General features: G+C 38.5%; 1 protein-coding gene across 1 annotated transcript in view; it reads right to left on the bottom strand.

Annotated features, from left to right (window-relative positions):
* Positions 1-16,723, bottom strand: part of LOC127634948 (A disintegrin and metalloproteinase with thrombospondin motifs 18-like) — an 82,681-nt gene that overhangs the window by 22,799 nt on the left and 43,159 nt on the right. The window contains exons 13-16 of the mRNA XM_052114756.1: positions 8,712-8,884; positions 5,532-5,662; positions 5,258-5,381; positions 3,186-3,433 (exon numbers count right to left, since the gene is read on the bottom strand). Coding sequence (XP_051970716.1) covers positions 3,186-3,433; positions 5,258-5,381; positions 5,532-5,662; positions 8,712-8,884 — 676 coding nt within the window. The remainder of the gene's footprint in view (positions 1-3,185; positions 3,434-5,257; positions 5,382-5,531; positions 5,663-8,711; positions 8,885-16,723) is intronic.

The raw sequence follows: 16,723 nt of genomic DNA, 5'->3' as shown, positions 1-16,723 counted from the left end.
AATAGCAGACCGATATCAACATAGCTTCTCAAATGTTGTCTGGTCATTCTGATATTCAGGAGCCAAAGCCTGTGTAGAGTCTGCAGAGCAAATTAGTCAAATACAAACTTAAACTGTGCACAAGAGCAGATTATTGACACATTTGGTTCATCAGACACCAGATTTTTTTTGCATAAATTAAATTTGCAATATGGATGGAAACATTTGTATTATAAATTGCACATATTTTGGAAACACAAAAATTTACAAAATCGAGCTTGAATATCTAGAAGCATCTGCATTCATGTACTTGTGTAGAGTATGTTACAGGCTTTAGTCTCGCTCTAGATGGCCTCTCACTGTCTTCCACCCCTGCAAATCTGAATGATGATGGAAAATCTGGGGTAATTACCGAACTCTGTTGAACAGGAGCAGGCCCAATAATAATGCTAGAACAGATTCATTATCAAGCACTAGGTCTAATGTTACAACATAAAAATCCATCTGTGCCCTGGTTAGAAGGGTAGTTGTACCTCCCGAGCACCGACATGAAGAAACGAGAAAATGAAAGACTGACAAGTCTTATGAATGAGAGCGCAGATACCACATAACCACACAGCGCAAAAGCCCAATCCATCACTCTGGACTGGCATGACCCCATTGAATCATGCCACAAGAATATCAATAACCAATTTAATTTGCTCTAGTGTTTCAAACAGATCCACATCAAGTTGAAGGGAACTCTTCTGTTTTGTCTGATCTAGTGTCTCTCAGTCCACCTTTCTGAGCAGATTACAACCCTCTAGAACCACATCAAAATGTACCCTCACATTCCTGAAAATTTATTTTCCTAGGTTTTTCTAGCACAGTAAGGGTCTTGAAGCATGAGTATCCATTTTCCACAGCAGGGAAGACTAAGAGATCCAGCCAAGCTTAATTGACCAGCTGCTTTCCTCCCTTCCTTCAAATCATGACTCCAAGCCTCTACGATCTATTGAGTTCAAGTACAGAAATCTTAATCTTTTAATCTCTCTCTACCCTCCTCTTCTTTTTGAAATTACAGAGCATACTTAAAGAGATTAATGCCAACTCATCTGCAAATCAGACCTCTGCTACAACTGCCCACCCTGGGGAAAACATAATGAACAGAGGGAGGCCAGCCCACGTCCACAGTACATGGGCTGAAGAGGAATGTTGCATGAATGTAATGCACAGGTTGAAAGCAGTGCAGATCAAAGGCCAGTAAATAAGATCAAAATGAAAGAGTGTGAAATGAAGCATGGCAAATATTAATACAACTTACACAATGAAAAACACAATAGTTTCATGGCCAAATGGATATAGGGTATTTATAACAGCTTTAGGTGCTGATAAAAGTGAGGAGTCTACAATAGGCTTAAACAACAAAATTACTGCAGATCTCTCTTTCCAGGAACATGCAGATTATTGTATAACTATCACTAGAACCAATCTGTATGTGAAAATTCTCTAAAAGTTTGTGTTTCTTCTCAAATCTGATTATCTCCCTTTCTTTTAAGCTCTTTAGATGTATCCATATACACTCACCTAAAGGATTATTAGGAACACCATACTAATACTGTTTTTGACCCCCTTTCGCCTTCAGAACTGCCTTAATTCTACGTGGCATTGATTCAACAAGGTGCTGAAAGCATTCTTTAGAAATGTTGGCCCATATTGATAGGATAGCATCTTGCAGTTGATGGAGATTTGTGGGATGCACATCCAGGGCACGAAGCTCCCGTTCCACCACATCCCAAAGATGCTCTATTGGGTTGAGATCTGGTGACTGTGGGGGCCATTTTAGTACAGTGAACTCATTGTCATGTTCAAGAAACCAATTTGAAATGATTCAAGCTTTGTGACATGGTGCATTATCCTGCTGGAAGTAGCCATCAGAGGATGGGTACATGGTGGCCATAAAGGGATGGACATGGTCAGAAACAATGCTCAGGTAGGCCGTGGCATATAAACGATGCCCAATTGGCACTAAGGGGCCTAAAATGTGCCAAGAAAACATCCCCCACACCATTACACCACCACCACCAGCCTGCACAGTGGTAACAAGGCATGATGGATCGATGTTCTCATTCTGTTTACGCCAAATTCTGACTCTACCATCTGAATGTCTCAACAGAAATCGAGACTCATCAGACCAGGCAACATTTTTCCAGTCTTCAACTGTCCAATTTTGCCTCTTTTTCCTATTTGTAGTGGAGATGAGTGGTACCCGGTGGGGTCTTCTGCTGTTGTAGCCCATCCGCCTCAAGGTTGTGCGTGTTGTGGCTTCACAAATGCTTTGCTGCATACCTCGGTTGTAATGAGTGATTATTTCAGGCAAAGTTGCTCTTCTATCAGCTTGAATCATTCGGCCCATTCTCCTCTGACCTCTAGCATCAACAAGGCATTTTCGCCCACAGGACTGCCGCATACTGGATGTTTTTCCCTTTTCACACCATTCTTTGTAAACCCTAGAAATGGTTGTGCGTGAAAATCCCAGTAACTGAGCAGATTGTGAAATACTCAGACCAGCCCGTTTGGCACCAACAACCATGCCACGCTCAAAATTGCTTAAATCACCTTTCTTTCCCATTCTGACATTCAGTTTGGAGTTCAGGAGATTGTCTTGACCAGGACCACACCCCTAAATTCATTGAAGCAACTGCCATGTGATTGGTTGATTAGATAATTGCATTAATGAGAAATTGAACAGGTGTTCCTAATAATCCTTTAGGTGAGTGTATATGAAGTGCACATAGTATGCCTTAAACTCAAAGGTCATCTGACCCTACCCTCATCACCCTACAGTGGGAGTTTCATCATATAAGATGAACATTAACAAGAGTATGCAGTGCAGAGAGATCAATTCTCAGTGCCATTCACATTGTCGCTCTGTTTGATATTTAATCTCTAGCCTACATACTAGAGATGAAAGTCTGACAATGTTGGTTCTGGCCTGAAATTAATCCCAAATGGAGGCGTTAGTTTGGCCATTCAACTCATTTGTCTTCATTCTCTTCTGTCTCTCTCTCTCTCTCTTTCCCTCATTTGTTTATCATCTCTATAGCCCACTCACTCTCTCTCAGCCTTGTTTTTATCTGACTGAATGGCCACAGCACTCTTGCTAAGGCCATGTCTTGGCTAATTCCCTAACAGGTGTAAGGCCAGACAGGGGTGGGGTGACTCACTTCAAAGAGCAGGGTCTCATTAGTGGGACCGGCGGCATATAGACTCTCAGGCCGATTGAAAGAGCGCTGATAGTTGAAGGTGGTGCCAGCAAACTGGAACTTGCCCGGCCAGTCCACTGTCCAATCTCCTGTCAAATAGTAGGTGTCGCGCTTCAGACTGTGGACAGCCAGGTAACTGGTGGAGATCTCCATTTCCTGTACACTGATGCTCCTTGCTCCAGCAGGAACCATAACAACAGGGTAATACTCTGGAAAAGAAAGAGTTTTTCAATCATGTCTGCTCATTTTAGCAGTTTTTGCATTAAAGGGATAGTTTTACATACAAGTGAAAATTCTGTCATAATTTACTCACCCTCATGTTAAGGGTTCAAACTCACATGAATTATTTCTTACATGGAAAACAAAAGATGTTAGGCAGAGTATTGGCCTCATTCACAATTTACTTTCAATGAATGTAAAAAATAAGTAATGAAAGTCAATGTTGACTGAGGCAAACATTCTGCTTAACATCTTTTGTGTTCTGCAGAAGAAAGAAATTCCTACAGATGACATAATGATGACAGACTTGTCATTGTTGGTTGATCTATCGCATATTTGAGCTCATGCAATATCACCTCCTTCAGTAAGAGGAGAGTCTTAAAAGTGCAGTGCTAGTCCTCCAAAAAAAAAAAAAGGAAAGTGCCCTACAAGCTTGCCAAAAATGCTGCAGGTCAATTTTTTATTATTTTAGTCTCGATGGTCCTAAATTATCATTATCTGTTATTATAGGCTTTAGAAGTTTTTGTATCCTCCTATTATTTTATAATGATTTCATCCTGTTTTCCGTCTCTTTCCAATGCCTGTTAATTGATTTCTTCCTCATGAATCTGTTCTTAAAGGAATATTCCAGGTACAAGTTGAGCTCATTCAGCAGCATCTGTGGCATAATGTTTATTACCATAAAAAATTATTTTGACTCGTCCCTTCTTTAAAAAAATCTATGTAACAGTAAGGCGCTTACAACGGAAGTGAAAGCGGACAATTTTGCATGGTTTAAAGGCAGAAATGTAAACCTTGCAATTTTATAAAAGCACTTACATTAATTCTTCAGTTAAAACTTGTGTAATATTTGAGCTGTAAAGTTGTTTAAATCAACATTTTACAGTCATTTTGGGATTTATGCCATTGCCTCATCATGGCTACCAAGTTGTAAAATTGGATATATGGTTAGAAAATTATTTCTTCACACTAAAATCATGTTAACACACATATTGGTAATGTCTTGTGGCTATACTTTTGAAACAGTGAGTAGTTTAATGATTATGGATTGACCCCACTCACTTCCATTGTAAGTAACTCGCTGTAACCCAAATTCATTTATACAGTATATAATTGTAACGTAGTTCAATGGAAAGGAGGAGGCGAGAACCGGCTTGACAATATAAATAATATTTTAATTATAAACTTAAACAAAAAGACACAAACACACATGACGGACATGTCCGTAAACGATCTCTCTCTCTCCCACATTATCCTACGCAGTCGGCCTTTATCCCTCTCGGATGTTTAATTAGCTTGATAAGGGACCGGGTGTTTAGAATCACGACCCGGCCCCACCCTCCGCCCTGCCACAATAATATACAGTATATAAATAAAAAGAGGGACAAGTCAAAATATTTTTTTGTGGTAATCAACATTATGCCACAAATGTTGTCAATTCAGCTTAACTTGTATTGCACACAGAATATTCCTTTAAGAGAAGAAAAGTGTAGAAGATTTAAAAAGAACATCCTCAACAAACACCTTTTGTATACGAGTAGGGAAGGGTAAAAAAATATACACTAGACATCCAACAACCAAATAGTGAGGTCATGTAGTGAGATTTTCAAAATTGAGTCTCAAGACCTCTAGCTGTTTTTGACCACAAGATTGCTGTTTGTGTTGATGCTGCCCTTCAGACTAGGTCAACTTTTATATAACTCATGATTATTCATACCTTTCTTCAAACTAATTAGTTGACTTGTCTTTAAGAAAACCCACCAACTAGTGAATTTTGAAAATATATAGTTTTGCACATCCCTAATGGGACTTACCATTGGCTCTGTGCTGGAGGGTGTACTGGCCAGTGTAGAATTTGCAAGTAGAGTTGTCACCTTTACACACCCCACAGGCATCCAGAGTGGCCTTTGAACCTAACACCTGGTCACAGCCCACCAGCTAAACAGGAAAATTGAGTAAAGTGAACTTATCAATCTTACATGCTCAGTTTTGCCCACCGGGCCTGTCAAATGTAACAAACCGGCTGTCAATCAATTTCCATGCAAAATGTGAGGCCACAAATGTGACCATGTCAGAATCCTCATATACCTCACATATCCCATCAATGCACACTCCTCCTTTGAAATCAGAGCAAGACGTCCCATCTTTGACTTTGCTGGACATAGCGAAGAAAAAATCAAAGTCCTCAGCAATGCAATACAGCTTGCAGATATCCTCTTCTAGATAGGAGATGAATGGGGTCATTAGATGTTATAGGTCCAGAGCGATTATTTGGAAGATTTTTAAGCAGAATCCTCTGAAACTGTGCACCTGCACTCTCAGTGTGCTCCTACTGAGTTTTTGTATGAGGACATATTGTGCTGTGAACTTACGAACCTTATTCTGACAAAATGCATGTGGACTTTTAAGTCAAAAGGAAAAAAAAACATCTTGATTAAATTATATGGATTTGAGAAACATGCACAAACCCATCCTATTGATAACTCCAACCCATCGCATTTCAAATGGTAAAAGGTAGTTTAAGCTTGAGCATGGGATTGTAATTTGGACGTGGCCCCTTTCATTTTGCGACACCATAGTTTTGCAAAACCTGCAATCTCGTGTTAAAAGCTCTCTCATGTTAAAAGCATGTGTCAGGGTTCAGCCACTTCTGTTGATTATGTTTTTATTGTCTTTGTGGCTGAACTCTGACACTCATGTTTAGTGTCTTGTTTAGTCTGTGTGAGAATGCATGGCTCACCCTTTTGGCATTGTCATGTGTTCTCTTGTCTTGTTGTTTATTGGCAAGAGTGCATTGCTCATATGTAATCCTTGCGGCATGCACTGGTGTCAATTGTTTGTGTCTGTCTCTCGCGGCCTCAGGCGCGCTTCGCAATGCGCTTGCTTTGCACTGCACATCCAGGTTGTGATCCAGGTCGCTTCTGTCTTAGTGCCTGTTTATTTTTGGCCAATCCCTTGCACAAATGCCCCCCTCATCTGTCGTTTGACATCGGTGCATGCCTTTTAGTCTCTGGCGATATGCGCTCATGTCATTTGCGTGTAAGTGTAATATGTGTTATATATGAAAACATGTATAATGAGAATTGTATTGTTTTAAACTATTACACATGTCCTTAAAGCCTGGTTAAAAATGCATAAAATGATTTTAGTGATTTAAGCATGTGCTAAATGCATAAAATGCTGTGAATGATGAAAGCATGGATTAAGGTGAGGTATGCTAAAGCATATGGGTATGCTTTTGATATTAATGTCTTTTGACATTAACCTCTACTATATTTCATTGAACCATATTTAATTTCCATCTTTCATTGTACTGAATCTAATTTTTTGTATTTTTTTTTACTGTTAAACAGCCATCGGAATAAAACACCAAAATATATTTTTGTATTCTGTGTGGTTTATTCACAACCCACTTAAAAGCTACACTTGTTATTAAATACCACTTGATTTTAATACCACTTGAAATCTAGAGTAAATTACTGTCAAAATACTTCAAAGTAAAATGCTTCATTTAAATACCTCCCAAGAAATGTGATGTTACCAACCACATTGGCTTGCAGGGGAAACTGAACAATAGTAACATTTTTAATTCCAAAAGTTTATTTCTGAGTAATGCCAAGGCATGTGAAGCTTAACAAAAGAATATGTCAGGGCTTAATCCAATTTGATGTCCAAAAGCCCAGTCATACAGGGATAAGTGCTTCTCAGTATCTGTACTGGACACTGAAAGCATCCCGAGGCCACATATGATCTGCTGATTAGAGCATACAGCTCCTTTCACCCAACTGGCACCTCTTGGTACACTGACAAGGGCTTTTTGTCCAAGACCCAGGAAACAGCTCAGTATCTCCTCCTTTGTTCTTTCTCAGTATAAAGAAAACTGATGGGCCGGTACTCAAACTTTCTTATCCTAATGCTTTTCCATTGCTTCTGCTCAGTGTTCAACTAAGAACGCCCATATATAAACAGTCTCAATGGTTCTCATTCAGGTATAAACCTGCCTACAAGGCTGATCAGTGTACTGCACTCAATAAACGAGTGGCTACATGTTTCCATTGCAAATGCATCCATGCCTCAGTCAACACATATTATGTGAGATGAATACATTTGGCCTAAGTAACAATCTTTAAAAAGTACTTTTTGTCAGAAACAAATGGGAATGATTACATTTTCAAAACCACACCTGTTCTTGCCGAGTCATATACGATAGAAAGTGAGCGTACAATGTCAAAGATGAATGCTGTTTTAGAGGTTTGTTGTTAGTTCTTTTCAGACATCATATTTACATAATATGTTATTAAAGCAAGAAGCTTCGAAAGGCTGTGTGTTAGAGTGATTTTACAACGTTAAAAGGTATTCTATTTGGCTAGATGCAGTCAAAAACAAATGTTCAATAGTACAAAAAATGGTTCCATTTATTCTTAATTATAATAATAAGTAATATATTTAATTATTCCAACTGAGTTGGATAATACTTGCATAATAAAGAATAAAAATTCTGTTATAATTGACTCAAAACCCATATGACTTTCTTTCTTCTAAACAAGATGTAATGTTAGTCTCAGTCACCATTCACCTTTACAGAATTGTTTGTACATACAATGAAAGTCAATGGTGACTGAGGATCTTTTTTGTGTTCCATGGAAGAAAGGAATATACGCTTGGAACATCATGAGGGTTAATGGTAAATGGTCTGCACTTATATAGCCTTTTTAACCTTAACGGTATTCAAATTGCTTTACACTGTGACTCATTCACCCATTCATACACACACATTCATACACCAATGGCGGCAGAGCTGCCATGCAAGGTGCTAGCCTGCCATTGGGAGCAACTTGGTGTTCAACGTCTTGCCCAAGGACACTTAGGCATATGGAGTCATGTGGGCCAGGATTCGAATCACCAATCCTGCGATTAGTGGCCAACCCGCTCTACCAACTGAGCCACAGCCGCCCCAAATAATGACAGAATTTAAATTTTGGGGTAAAATATCCCTGATATATAGAGAGAGTGCCATTGCAGTTGTGTGTTTAACAAATATTTTACAACGGCTTTGAACACGGCTCATCAAATCAGAATTTAGAGTTGTAACTATCTTTTTTATAATATACATATTTAAACAGCATTCCTCCTTTTAAAACTAGTCAATAACACACATCCAGTAAATTAAGAAGCATTAAACGAAGGACCCTAACTGTTAATGAAAAATGAAACTGTCATTTGCTCTTGTGTACAATTAATGAATTAAGGGACAACTATCTACCATACCTTCCACTTTGGTGTATGGCTTCCATTTGTAGTACCATCCCCTGAAGGGTTTGCTGTTATACTCTGCGCACTGCTGAGCTCGGAAGTCCACTCCATTGGGCTGGCACGGCTTGGTGTTACACAGCTGGTGCAGTCGACTGGGGCCTTGGCAGAACTTGCCATTGTGCTGTGGGCTTGGGTGAAACAACCAGCAATTAGCACAGCTAACATGGAAGCAGGGAGAGAGAGCAAGAAGAGAAGAAACAGATGTGCCTCAGCAAGCATTCAGCATGCGAAAGGAATGACAGCCATTCAGCATTTTTGGAAGAGGGGCCAAATGAGATGTGTTTCATATGATGTGCATTAGGATCTACTCCAAGGTAGAATACCTTTTTGTGTTATCTGTGATATGCCTGACTGAATCACAGGCTAACAGATAGCTGTAAAAGTGTTTGAGATGCAATTCCATTCATGGCTTGGACTTGTCTGTGTTTCCAACAGGTATGATTTCTTAATATTAAAATTTAGGGAGAATAAGACAACACACACCTGTGCTGATGTGCTTTACAAATTGTTATCTTAGCTGACGTCCCTGCTGAGAAAACCAGTTTAGACCTGCATGAATATCCAGGCCATTTGCAACTTGTTTATGAAGGTTTGGTGCTGATCTAGCCATGTTGTTCAAAAAAATGTATGTCAACCAGCATGGTCTTTCTGATCAAGCTCTTCCAAGGGAGGTTTGCTGGTTTAGGTAGTTAACAAGCTTGGTAGGAACACCTGTATGCCAGCATCTCCTGCTTGGGACCAGTGGTTCCTCATTGTAGCCAGATGAATGTTTGCACAAGAGCACTTAAGCAAAATCGTCTTTGAAACCAAAGTTACTGCTGCCATACTGTGGCCCACAGGGCTGAAAATCATAAAAGATAAGCTCTCAGGTTCTGGGCAGTGTGTTTGAACAGTCCCCCTACCTTAAATGTGCAATATGTAAATGTTTTCATGGGAGCGGGTCACTTTTGCTTGGAAAATCCAAAGGATATAACGTTTATGTTCACTCCCGAGAGCCTTGCCTTAGTGCTTCTCTTCCACATCAACAGACAGTGTGCAACACTAAGTAACATTATCTTAGAGATGGAATACAGCAAACGTCTGGCTCCCAGCACAACACCGACTCCGACACAAACTCAGTAAGCCAAAAAAAACAAAACATTTATTTATTGAATCCAGTCTGGCTAAGTGGGAACGAGATTGTGGTCGAGCGAAAACTAGAGTGTGAATGTGAGAATGTGAAATATAGTGCTCTAAGGATTGATCTGTGTAATTTTAGCTAACTTGATCTTGCCTGCTAATGCTGACGAATTGCAAGCTACCTTGCTTCATAACTTTCAAATAATTTCAGTCAAGTATACAGGATACATTTAAGCAAATACACTGGTTTCATGATCGTAGTACAACATATGACATACAAAACATACATTAGTGCAACATAACAGTAAACTGTCTGGTATAGTTCGGTAGTATGTAGCTGTGTGTGTGTATCAGTATGCTATGTTAGCTGATAAGTAGTTTTAATTTAGTCTCCATGTTTGTAGTAAAACAATCATAACTGTGTAATTTTAATTATGCTACCTCATCTGTCAGCATTATGCCGGTGGATCACGTTCAGTCTCTTTGTATGTTATGTCATTGTTTTAGATGCTCACTCGAGTCCCTGCGGAGTGTCTGCATGAGCAACAGGTAGCTGGATGTAGTTCACTTAACGGCCACATGTATCATTAACAACAAAGGTTTCTGAATATTACATACAAAGACCACCTTTAAGCCAAAGTATACTTCGGTAAATGCTTAGCACAGATGTACATTCAAACGCTATTCTTTCAAATGATACTTTATTCGATTGTGCATAGGCAGTTGGCGCATATGTGCTATAACTTCTATGAGATACTGGACTATTTCTCTTCAGGAGTTTAGACCAATGAAGATGTCTTTACATTCCTTCAGACTCAAGTTACACAAATGCAGGTATATCCTGACCTCCTCAGACACACGCTCCTGAAGATTAGCATTAATTACATCCTCTAGCAAAGGCTCAACTGTGGTAATTTTACATTTACATTTACATTTACGCATTTGGCAGACGCTTTTATCCAAAGCGACTTACAGTGCACCTATTACAGGGACAATCCCCCCGGAGCAACCTGGAGTTAAGTGCCTTGCTCAAGGACACAATGATGGTGGCCGTGGGGATCGAACCAGTGACCTTCTGATTAACAGTTATGTGCTTTAGCCCACTACGCCACCACCACTGTGAGTGGTGCCACCTTGTGGACCCACTAATTAGTGCAAATAATTCCAGGCACATGCACATACTGCGCATTCTTAGAACACACGTTAGAAAAATTGAGCCAAGTTCAATCTGCTGATGATGAATTTTGTGTCACATGTCTGTACGCACACCTTAGAATTCCTGTGTAACCGAAGTATACTTTAGGCTTTACAGAGGCCGTTTGAGGCTGAAGAAGAGCAGTAGCCTCCTCCCAATGCCACAAGAATGCCTCAGATTGCCACATGAAGCCGACAGTCACCATCTTTCTTCAGGGAACAGCAGTCCAGCAGCTCCTCTAACCATGGCTGTGAGAGCTGAGGCATGCTTGTGGCATGGCTGCAAGTTTTAAAGTGAAGGAATCTTGGGTACCCTCTTATAGCCTAACCTCAAAGCAAGCAACTGCGCTCTGGGCCTGCCTTGTTGGGGCTCTGTCAATTTGTGTATGTGTACCTGAGCATATTCATTTTGTCTCTGGCCTTTAGCTTTTTATTGCATGTTTCCACTTAAGGCAAGAATACATCATACACAATGTGCAAGTGTAGGTTTACAGTAAAAAAAGGACTTACATTTTTATCTGTTTCTCACCTACAACTATCATATCACTTCCGAAGACATGGATTTAACCACTGAAGTTGTATGGATTACTTTTAATATTCCCTTTATGTGCTTTTGGTCACTATTCACATGCATGGTGAGGACCAACAGAGCTGAGAAGTTCTTCTAAAAATCTTTGCGTGTTGAGCAGAAGAAAGAAAGGTTTGAAAGTGCAGGTTTGCATCATGACGTTTAGTAACGAGACACACAAGAACCAATCAGTATTTTTACATGATTTTTTTCTTAGTCGGACAAACAAACCTAGATAGTGGGATTGTTGATTGGCTTCGCCAGCATACACATTGATTGGACCATAGCCTTGCCATTGTAATCACAATTTCAGTCTTAATTACTCAGTCATGCAGGCTGAGTTTAAATAAGTTTAAACGTGTTTTGGATGTTTTTGTTTTTTTTCATGTTAATTTGTTATGTCAGTAACGCAATATTCTGGTAATAAGTACTTTAGATGAGAAGTTACATTTCACTAAGTATGCAAATGTCATGGAATTGCTCCATGGAAAATATTCCAGTACACATTGTGTCATTAATACTTGGACAGACAGATGAAGACTATAGATCAATGATAACTGTGCATGTAAACAAACTGACTGATGCTTGATTCTTATCAACATCCAACATACATATTTGATTTGAGAGCTGAATACTGAATATAGTGCATGAGTCTGATGGACTACTTTCATAGACTACTTTTTAGTACTTCTGGAGCTTGACAGCACATAGCCACTATATACTGTTGTATTATGGAAAATTCTAAGTAGGACTGAAGATTCACCATAATTCTCCTTTTGGGTTCCACTGAAAAAATAACTTCATAAGGTTTGAAATAACATCAGGGTGAGTAAATAATTTAAAACTATGACTTTATGTCAATGACATCAACAAAATTGTAACAGTACTGGCAGAGGGCTGTTTGTGCCAGGCTAATTTTGTTTTTGTATCATGTTTTCAGGCTGATCCTATTAGGGCTTTAGGGACAGTGTAGTATGGGTCCATATGGTAGAGTTCTTACAACAACACAGAGTACAGAGAGAGAGGAGAGGTAAAGACAAGTTAGAAGCTTTTCTCATTAGATGTTGTTTATAAAATAACTGTGCGAAATTAATCTTGTGAACTTTACACAAGAGTTGTCGTCAAAGGGATCATTATTTCTCCACTCTGTTCAATCGGCAGAATTTGAAGCACCATTGTCCCACTGGGGAATTCACTGAGTCCAAACTTCATAGAGAACATGGTCACACTGTCTGTCTGCTTTCCAAAAGCCCAACAAAATGACCCCCCACCCCCCCAACCACCACCACCACCACCACCAATGACCCACATACTTTTCTACCCACTCTCTCAATACATCAAGTCCACCCTCTCTAATCAAGCCCACGGTTTTAGCCATTAGGCATCCTGTTTACAGTCAGGCCATTAAAACCCCCTATATATAAATAAACAATACAACAAAATTTTATTTTTTTTATGTGGTAGGCATTTAACAAAGTCCTGAGGGCGATCATAATTACATAGCCCATGGATCCAAACCCTCTCAAATTTAACCTGTGGTAATGGTACATTTATATAATGATACCATTCTCTGCAAGTTAACACCATCTACTGAACAGTAAACAAACTTCATAGGTCTGTATAAAAAGCTTATCCGATAAACAAATATCTCCTTATGCATTCCACTAGACTGTTGCCAAGAGATATATTTCTCTAACGCACATATCAAAGATTTCTCAGCCTGTAAATCTGTGCACTGTGTATGGTACAGTCAAGGGAGTATATTCAGCAGATCATATTTATTGTTTCAGTGAGATTATATCTCTTGCTGCTGGCTTCATATAGCTGGTTCCTAAGAACCTCATACTGAATGAACCGTTGAATCTGGGGGCTCCCCTTGAATCTCACATGCACAAAAAGAGGACATACCAAATCTGTGCTGAGATGAAAACTCTAGTTGTGTTGAGACACCTTTTTTGCTACAGATGCTATCTATGAACAATAATGGGACAAAATAGAAAAAATGTAAAATAAATATGCCAAATAAATTTATTTCGGCATACAGAGTGAAATGATACAGACAAATGTTCTGATCAACATCAACTCTTATTTTCATAATGTAGGCAGATGTTCAAGATGTACACCTCATAAATACATATAAATAACCATTTGATGAGTTCTTAACCCTCTGGTGTCGACGGATGTGCCGGCGCGTCCTGCTGGATATTTTCGTCATTACAGCGGAAACAACTTAAAATACTCCATAATTTTGGGGTTTACGGGTAAGTGTAAAACATCATTAGAGACTATACAGGGTCTACTTTTATTTGTGTACAATCACAATAACAACAAAACCTTGTGCATTTGCAAAATAAAGAAAATAAAAAGGGTGAGCTATCAGATGTCTCTGTCTCCACGAGCATAATTCTGAAACATGTCACAAAAATTTACTGAAACTCTGTGAATACTTATCACACAAACATGAAACATATGTCTAAAGAAAGCTTAAAATATCTACTTTTAAATAAAACAATTCAAATTTAAATAAAATATTCTCCTGCAATGTAATCTGTATGAAACAAAGAGATATACAGTTTTCCTGGCTCAGCTCATTATAGCTAATGTGATCACACCCACCTGAAGCGATCATTGCAAATGGTAAATGCCCCCGACAGTGATGTTTGATGTAAACACAATTCATTCACTTTACTGCGTGTTTGTAATTATACACAGGCGAGGAAACTCTTGGCTAGTAAGGAATAGTTAACATTTTCCTCAGAAGAAGAGCGGGACGATGAACGTTTGTATTTTGAAGAGAGACTTGATCCAGACGAGGATACAATTTCGGACAAGTAAGTCATTTAGTTTTCATTAGTTGACATGCTATTTTATATAAACATGTACATATTTTACAAGTGGGACTGTTTCCAGACTTGCCAGCCAGGATTCAGAGTATTGACATTTGAAATATGTCCTAATAAGCAAGTTTTAGTTACATTTAAATGCTGTTTCGGCTAAAGCAGGTATGTAATTATATGCTGTATGATATAAATATGATATGTAAAATTATATAAAATTATATGAATGTTTAGAATATATTTTATCTAGTGTTTATGCTGCCTCATAATCATCAATGCTTGTGCTTGCAAATATTTGTTCAGGTGTAAATGAGTAAAATGCACTTTTAAATATGCCCATATTAGAAAACACCATCTTTTAATGATTTCTGAAGGATCATGTGACACTGAAGACTGAAGTAATGATGCTGTGAATTCAGCTTTGATCACAAATTGCATTTTACAATATATTCAAATAGAAAACTGTTCTTTTAAATTGTAAAAAAGAGTTCTCACAATTTTTTACTGTATTTTGGATCAAATAAATGCATTCTTGGTGAGCAGAAGAGACTTCTAAAACTTTTAAACGGTAGTGTAAGTATAAAATTAAGTAAAGTCTTTATGTAAAGAAAAGGTATAGTCAGATTACTTCTTTTAACTTAAAAACTAGATTTTGATCATTAAGTCTCCTTACATTAATTTTCTTTCTGTCACAATCCTCATTGATAGGCCCAGGGGAGGGGTCTTTTGTCTCCTCAGGTGTGAATCACCTCAATATTCATGACAGTTCACGTTTCCTGGCATATTACCTTTCTAACACTAAAACTGTCTTATAAAAGTTCAATTAGTATATAGTGATCAGGATGGTTTTCACATCATTTTGTAGCACAAACTCTAGGCTACAGGATCCAGTTCTCAGAAGTCTTGTGGACAAATATTTAGTATGTGTTATATGGCCTAATTTCAATTACTACAAATTTAGTTTTTTCATGCACATACATGTTGCTCACATATTATTGTAGCCCAGTTTGTGCTGAATACAGTGTTATCAGACTTTAGCCATTAATGTGTTTTTAAGCAACTGAAAAAAGCACAAATGTCAAGGCATGTCAAAACATCTCCAGGGCCCAAAACACCCACAGACCCCAGAGGTTAAAGAGGAGATCTTTACCAAAAAATTTCAAATTATACTGTATGCAAATTCTGCATCAAGAGCAAGTCCATCTAACGGATTCCACTGTACAATAAAGGCCTCGATATACTTCCTACAAAATTGAAGAACGAACAGGTTTGACGTCATTTCTAACAAATTTGCCCAAAAAGGTGTTTGCTGGGGCAAACTTTTAGGAAAGATCTATTCAACTGCAAAACACCTTCTTACTGCTATTGGTCCATGTCATCGGTAGGTGTGACCTAGAGCTCTATTTACCTTGATGTTGACAGCAAGTTCTGTTCATGTTGTTTAGTGAGTCAAAATCAGTCAACATGAACGTCTCGGGTTACTTAATAGTAACCCCTGTTCCCTGATAAATGCGGAAAGAGATGCTGCGCTGATTTAGCGCTGTGGGAACAACTTTAGGTGCGCTACATCAGCGCAGCATCAAAATGTAGCTTTTTGAAAGGGAACACATGGGCATGTAGAGTTATTAGTGACCTGTTACAACTTACCTACATCTGTTCGATCATTCGCTTAAAGATATTTTCAAAGACCACATCATGCGATTTATATTTGTTTAATTAATCTACTAAAGGAATCAAATATTCTCAAATACTCTCAAGTGCCCATTCATTTGTGCCATCTGCAGCGAAAGCCATTCACACATCTGTCTAAAGTAAGAAATGCCTATGATCATTCTTTTGTCTTTATTCTGAACATTATCACTTTTATACACTTATCTTTGCAATACTATCAGTGTCATCATTATAAATCATGTTAGCATTAGCATCATGAATTCAGGACATAAACAAGACAAATTAAACCTTTTATACTGCATATATTACTTTAAATCATCGAGAGATTAAAACTGATTATTTTACTGACCTCGTGTGAAGTCTACTCAGAGAATGAGGCATAAAGTCATTGATAACACATTTTTACGTTTTTAAATGTAGCATCCTCATATTTAAATGTACTTCTAAAAGCCTCCCACAGTGGTGTGGCAATGTCCAACTGTTTGGAAACAGAATACCGTTGTTTGTTTTTACCCCTGAACAAATAACGAAAATGAACTTCTCCAGAAGGATATCTGTCCTTAAGCCTCCCTCAGTGG

Source organism: Xyrauchen texanus, chromosome 1 (assembly GCF_025860055.1).
Source record: "Xyrauchen texanus isolate HMW12.3.18 chromosome 1, RBS_HiC_50CHRs, whole genome shotgun sequence".
NCBI lineage: Eukaryota > Metazoa > Chordata > Actinopteri > Cypriniformes > Catostomidae > Xyrauchen > Xyrauchen texanus.
Note: the sequence above shows the minus strand (reverse complement) of the source record. Positions and strands in the feature narration are given on the sequence as shown.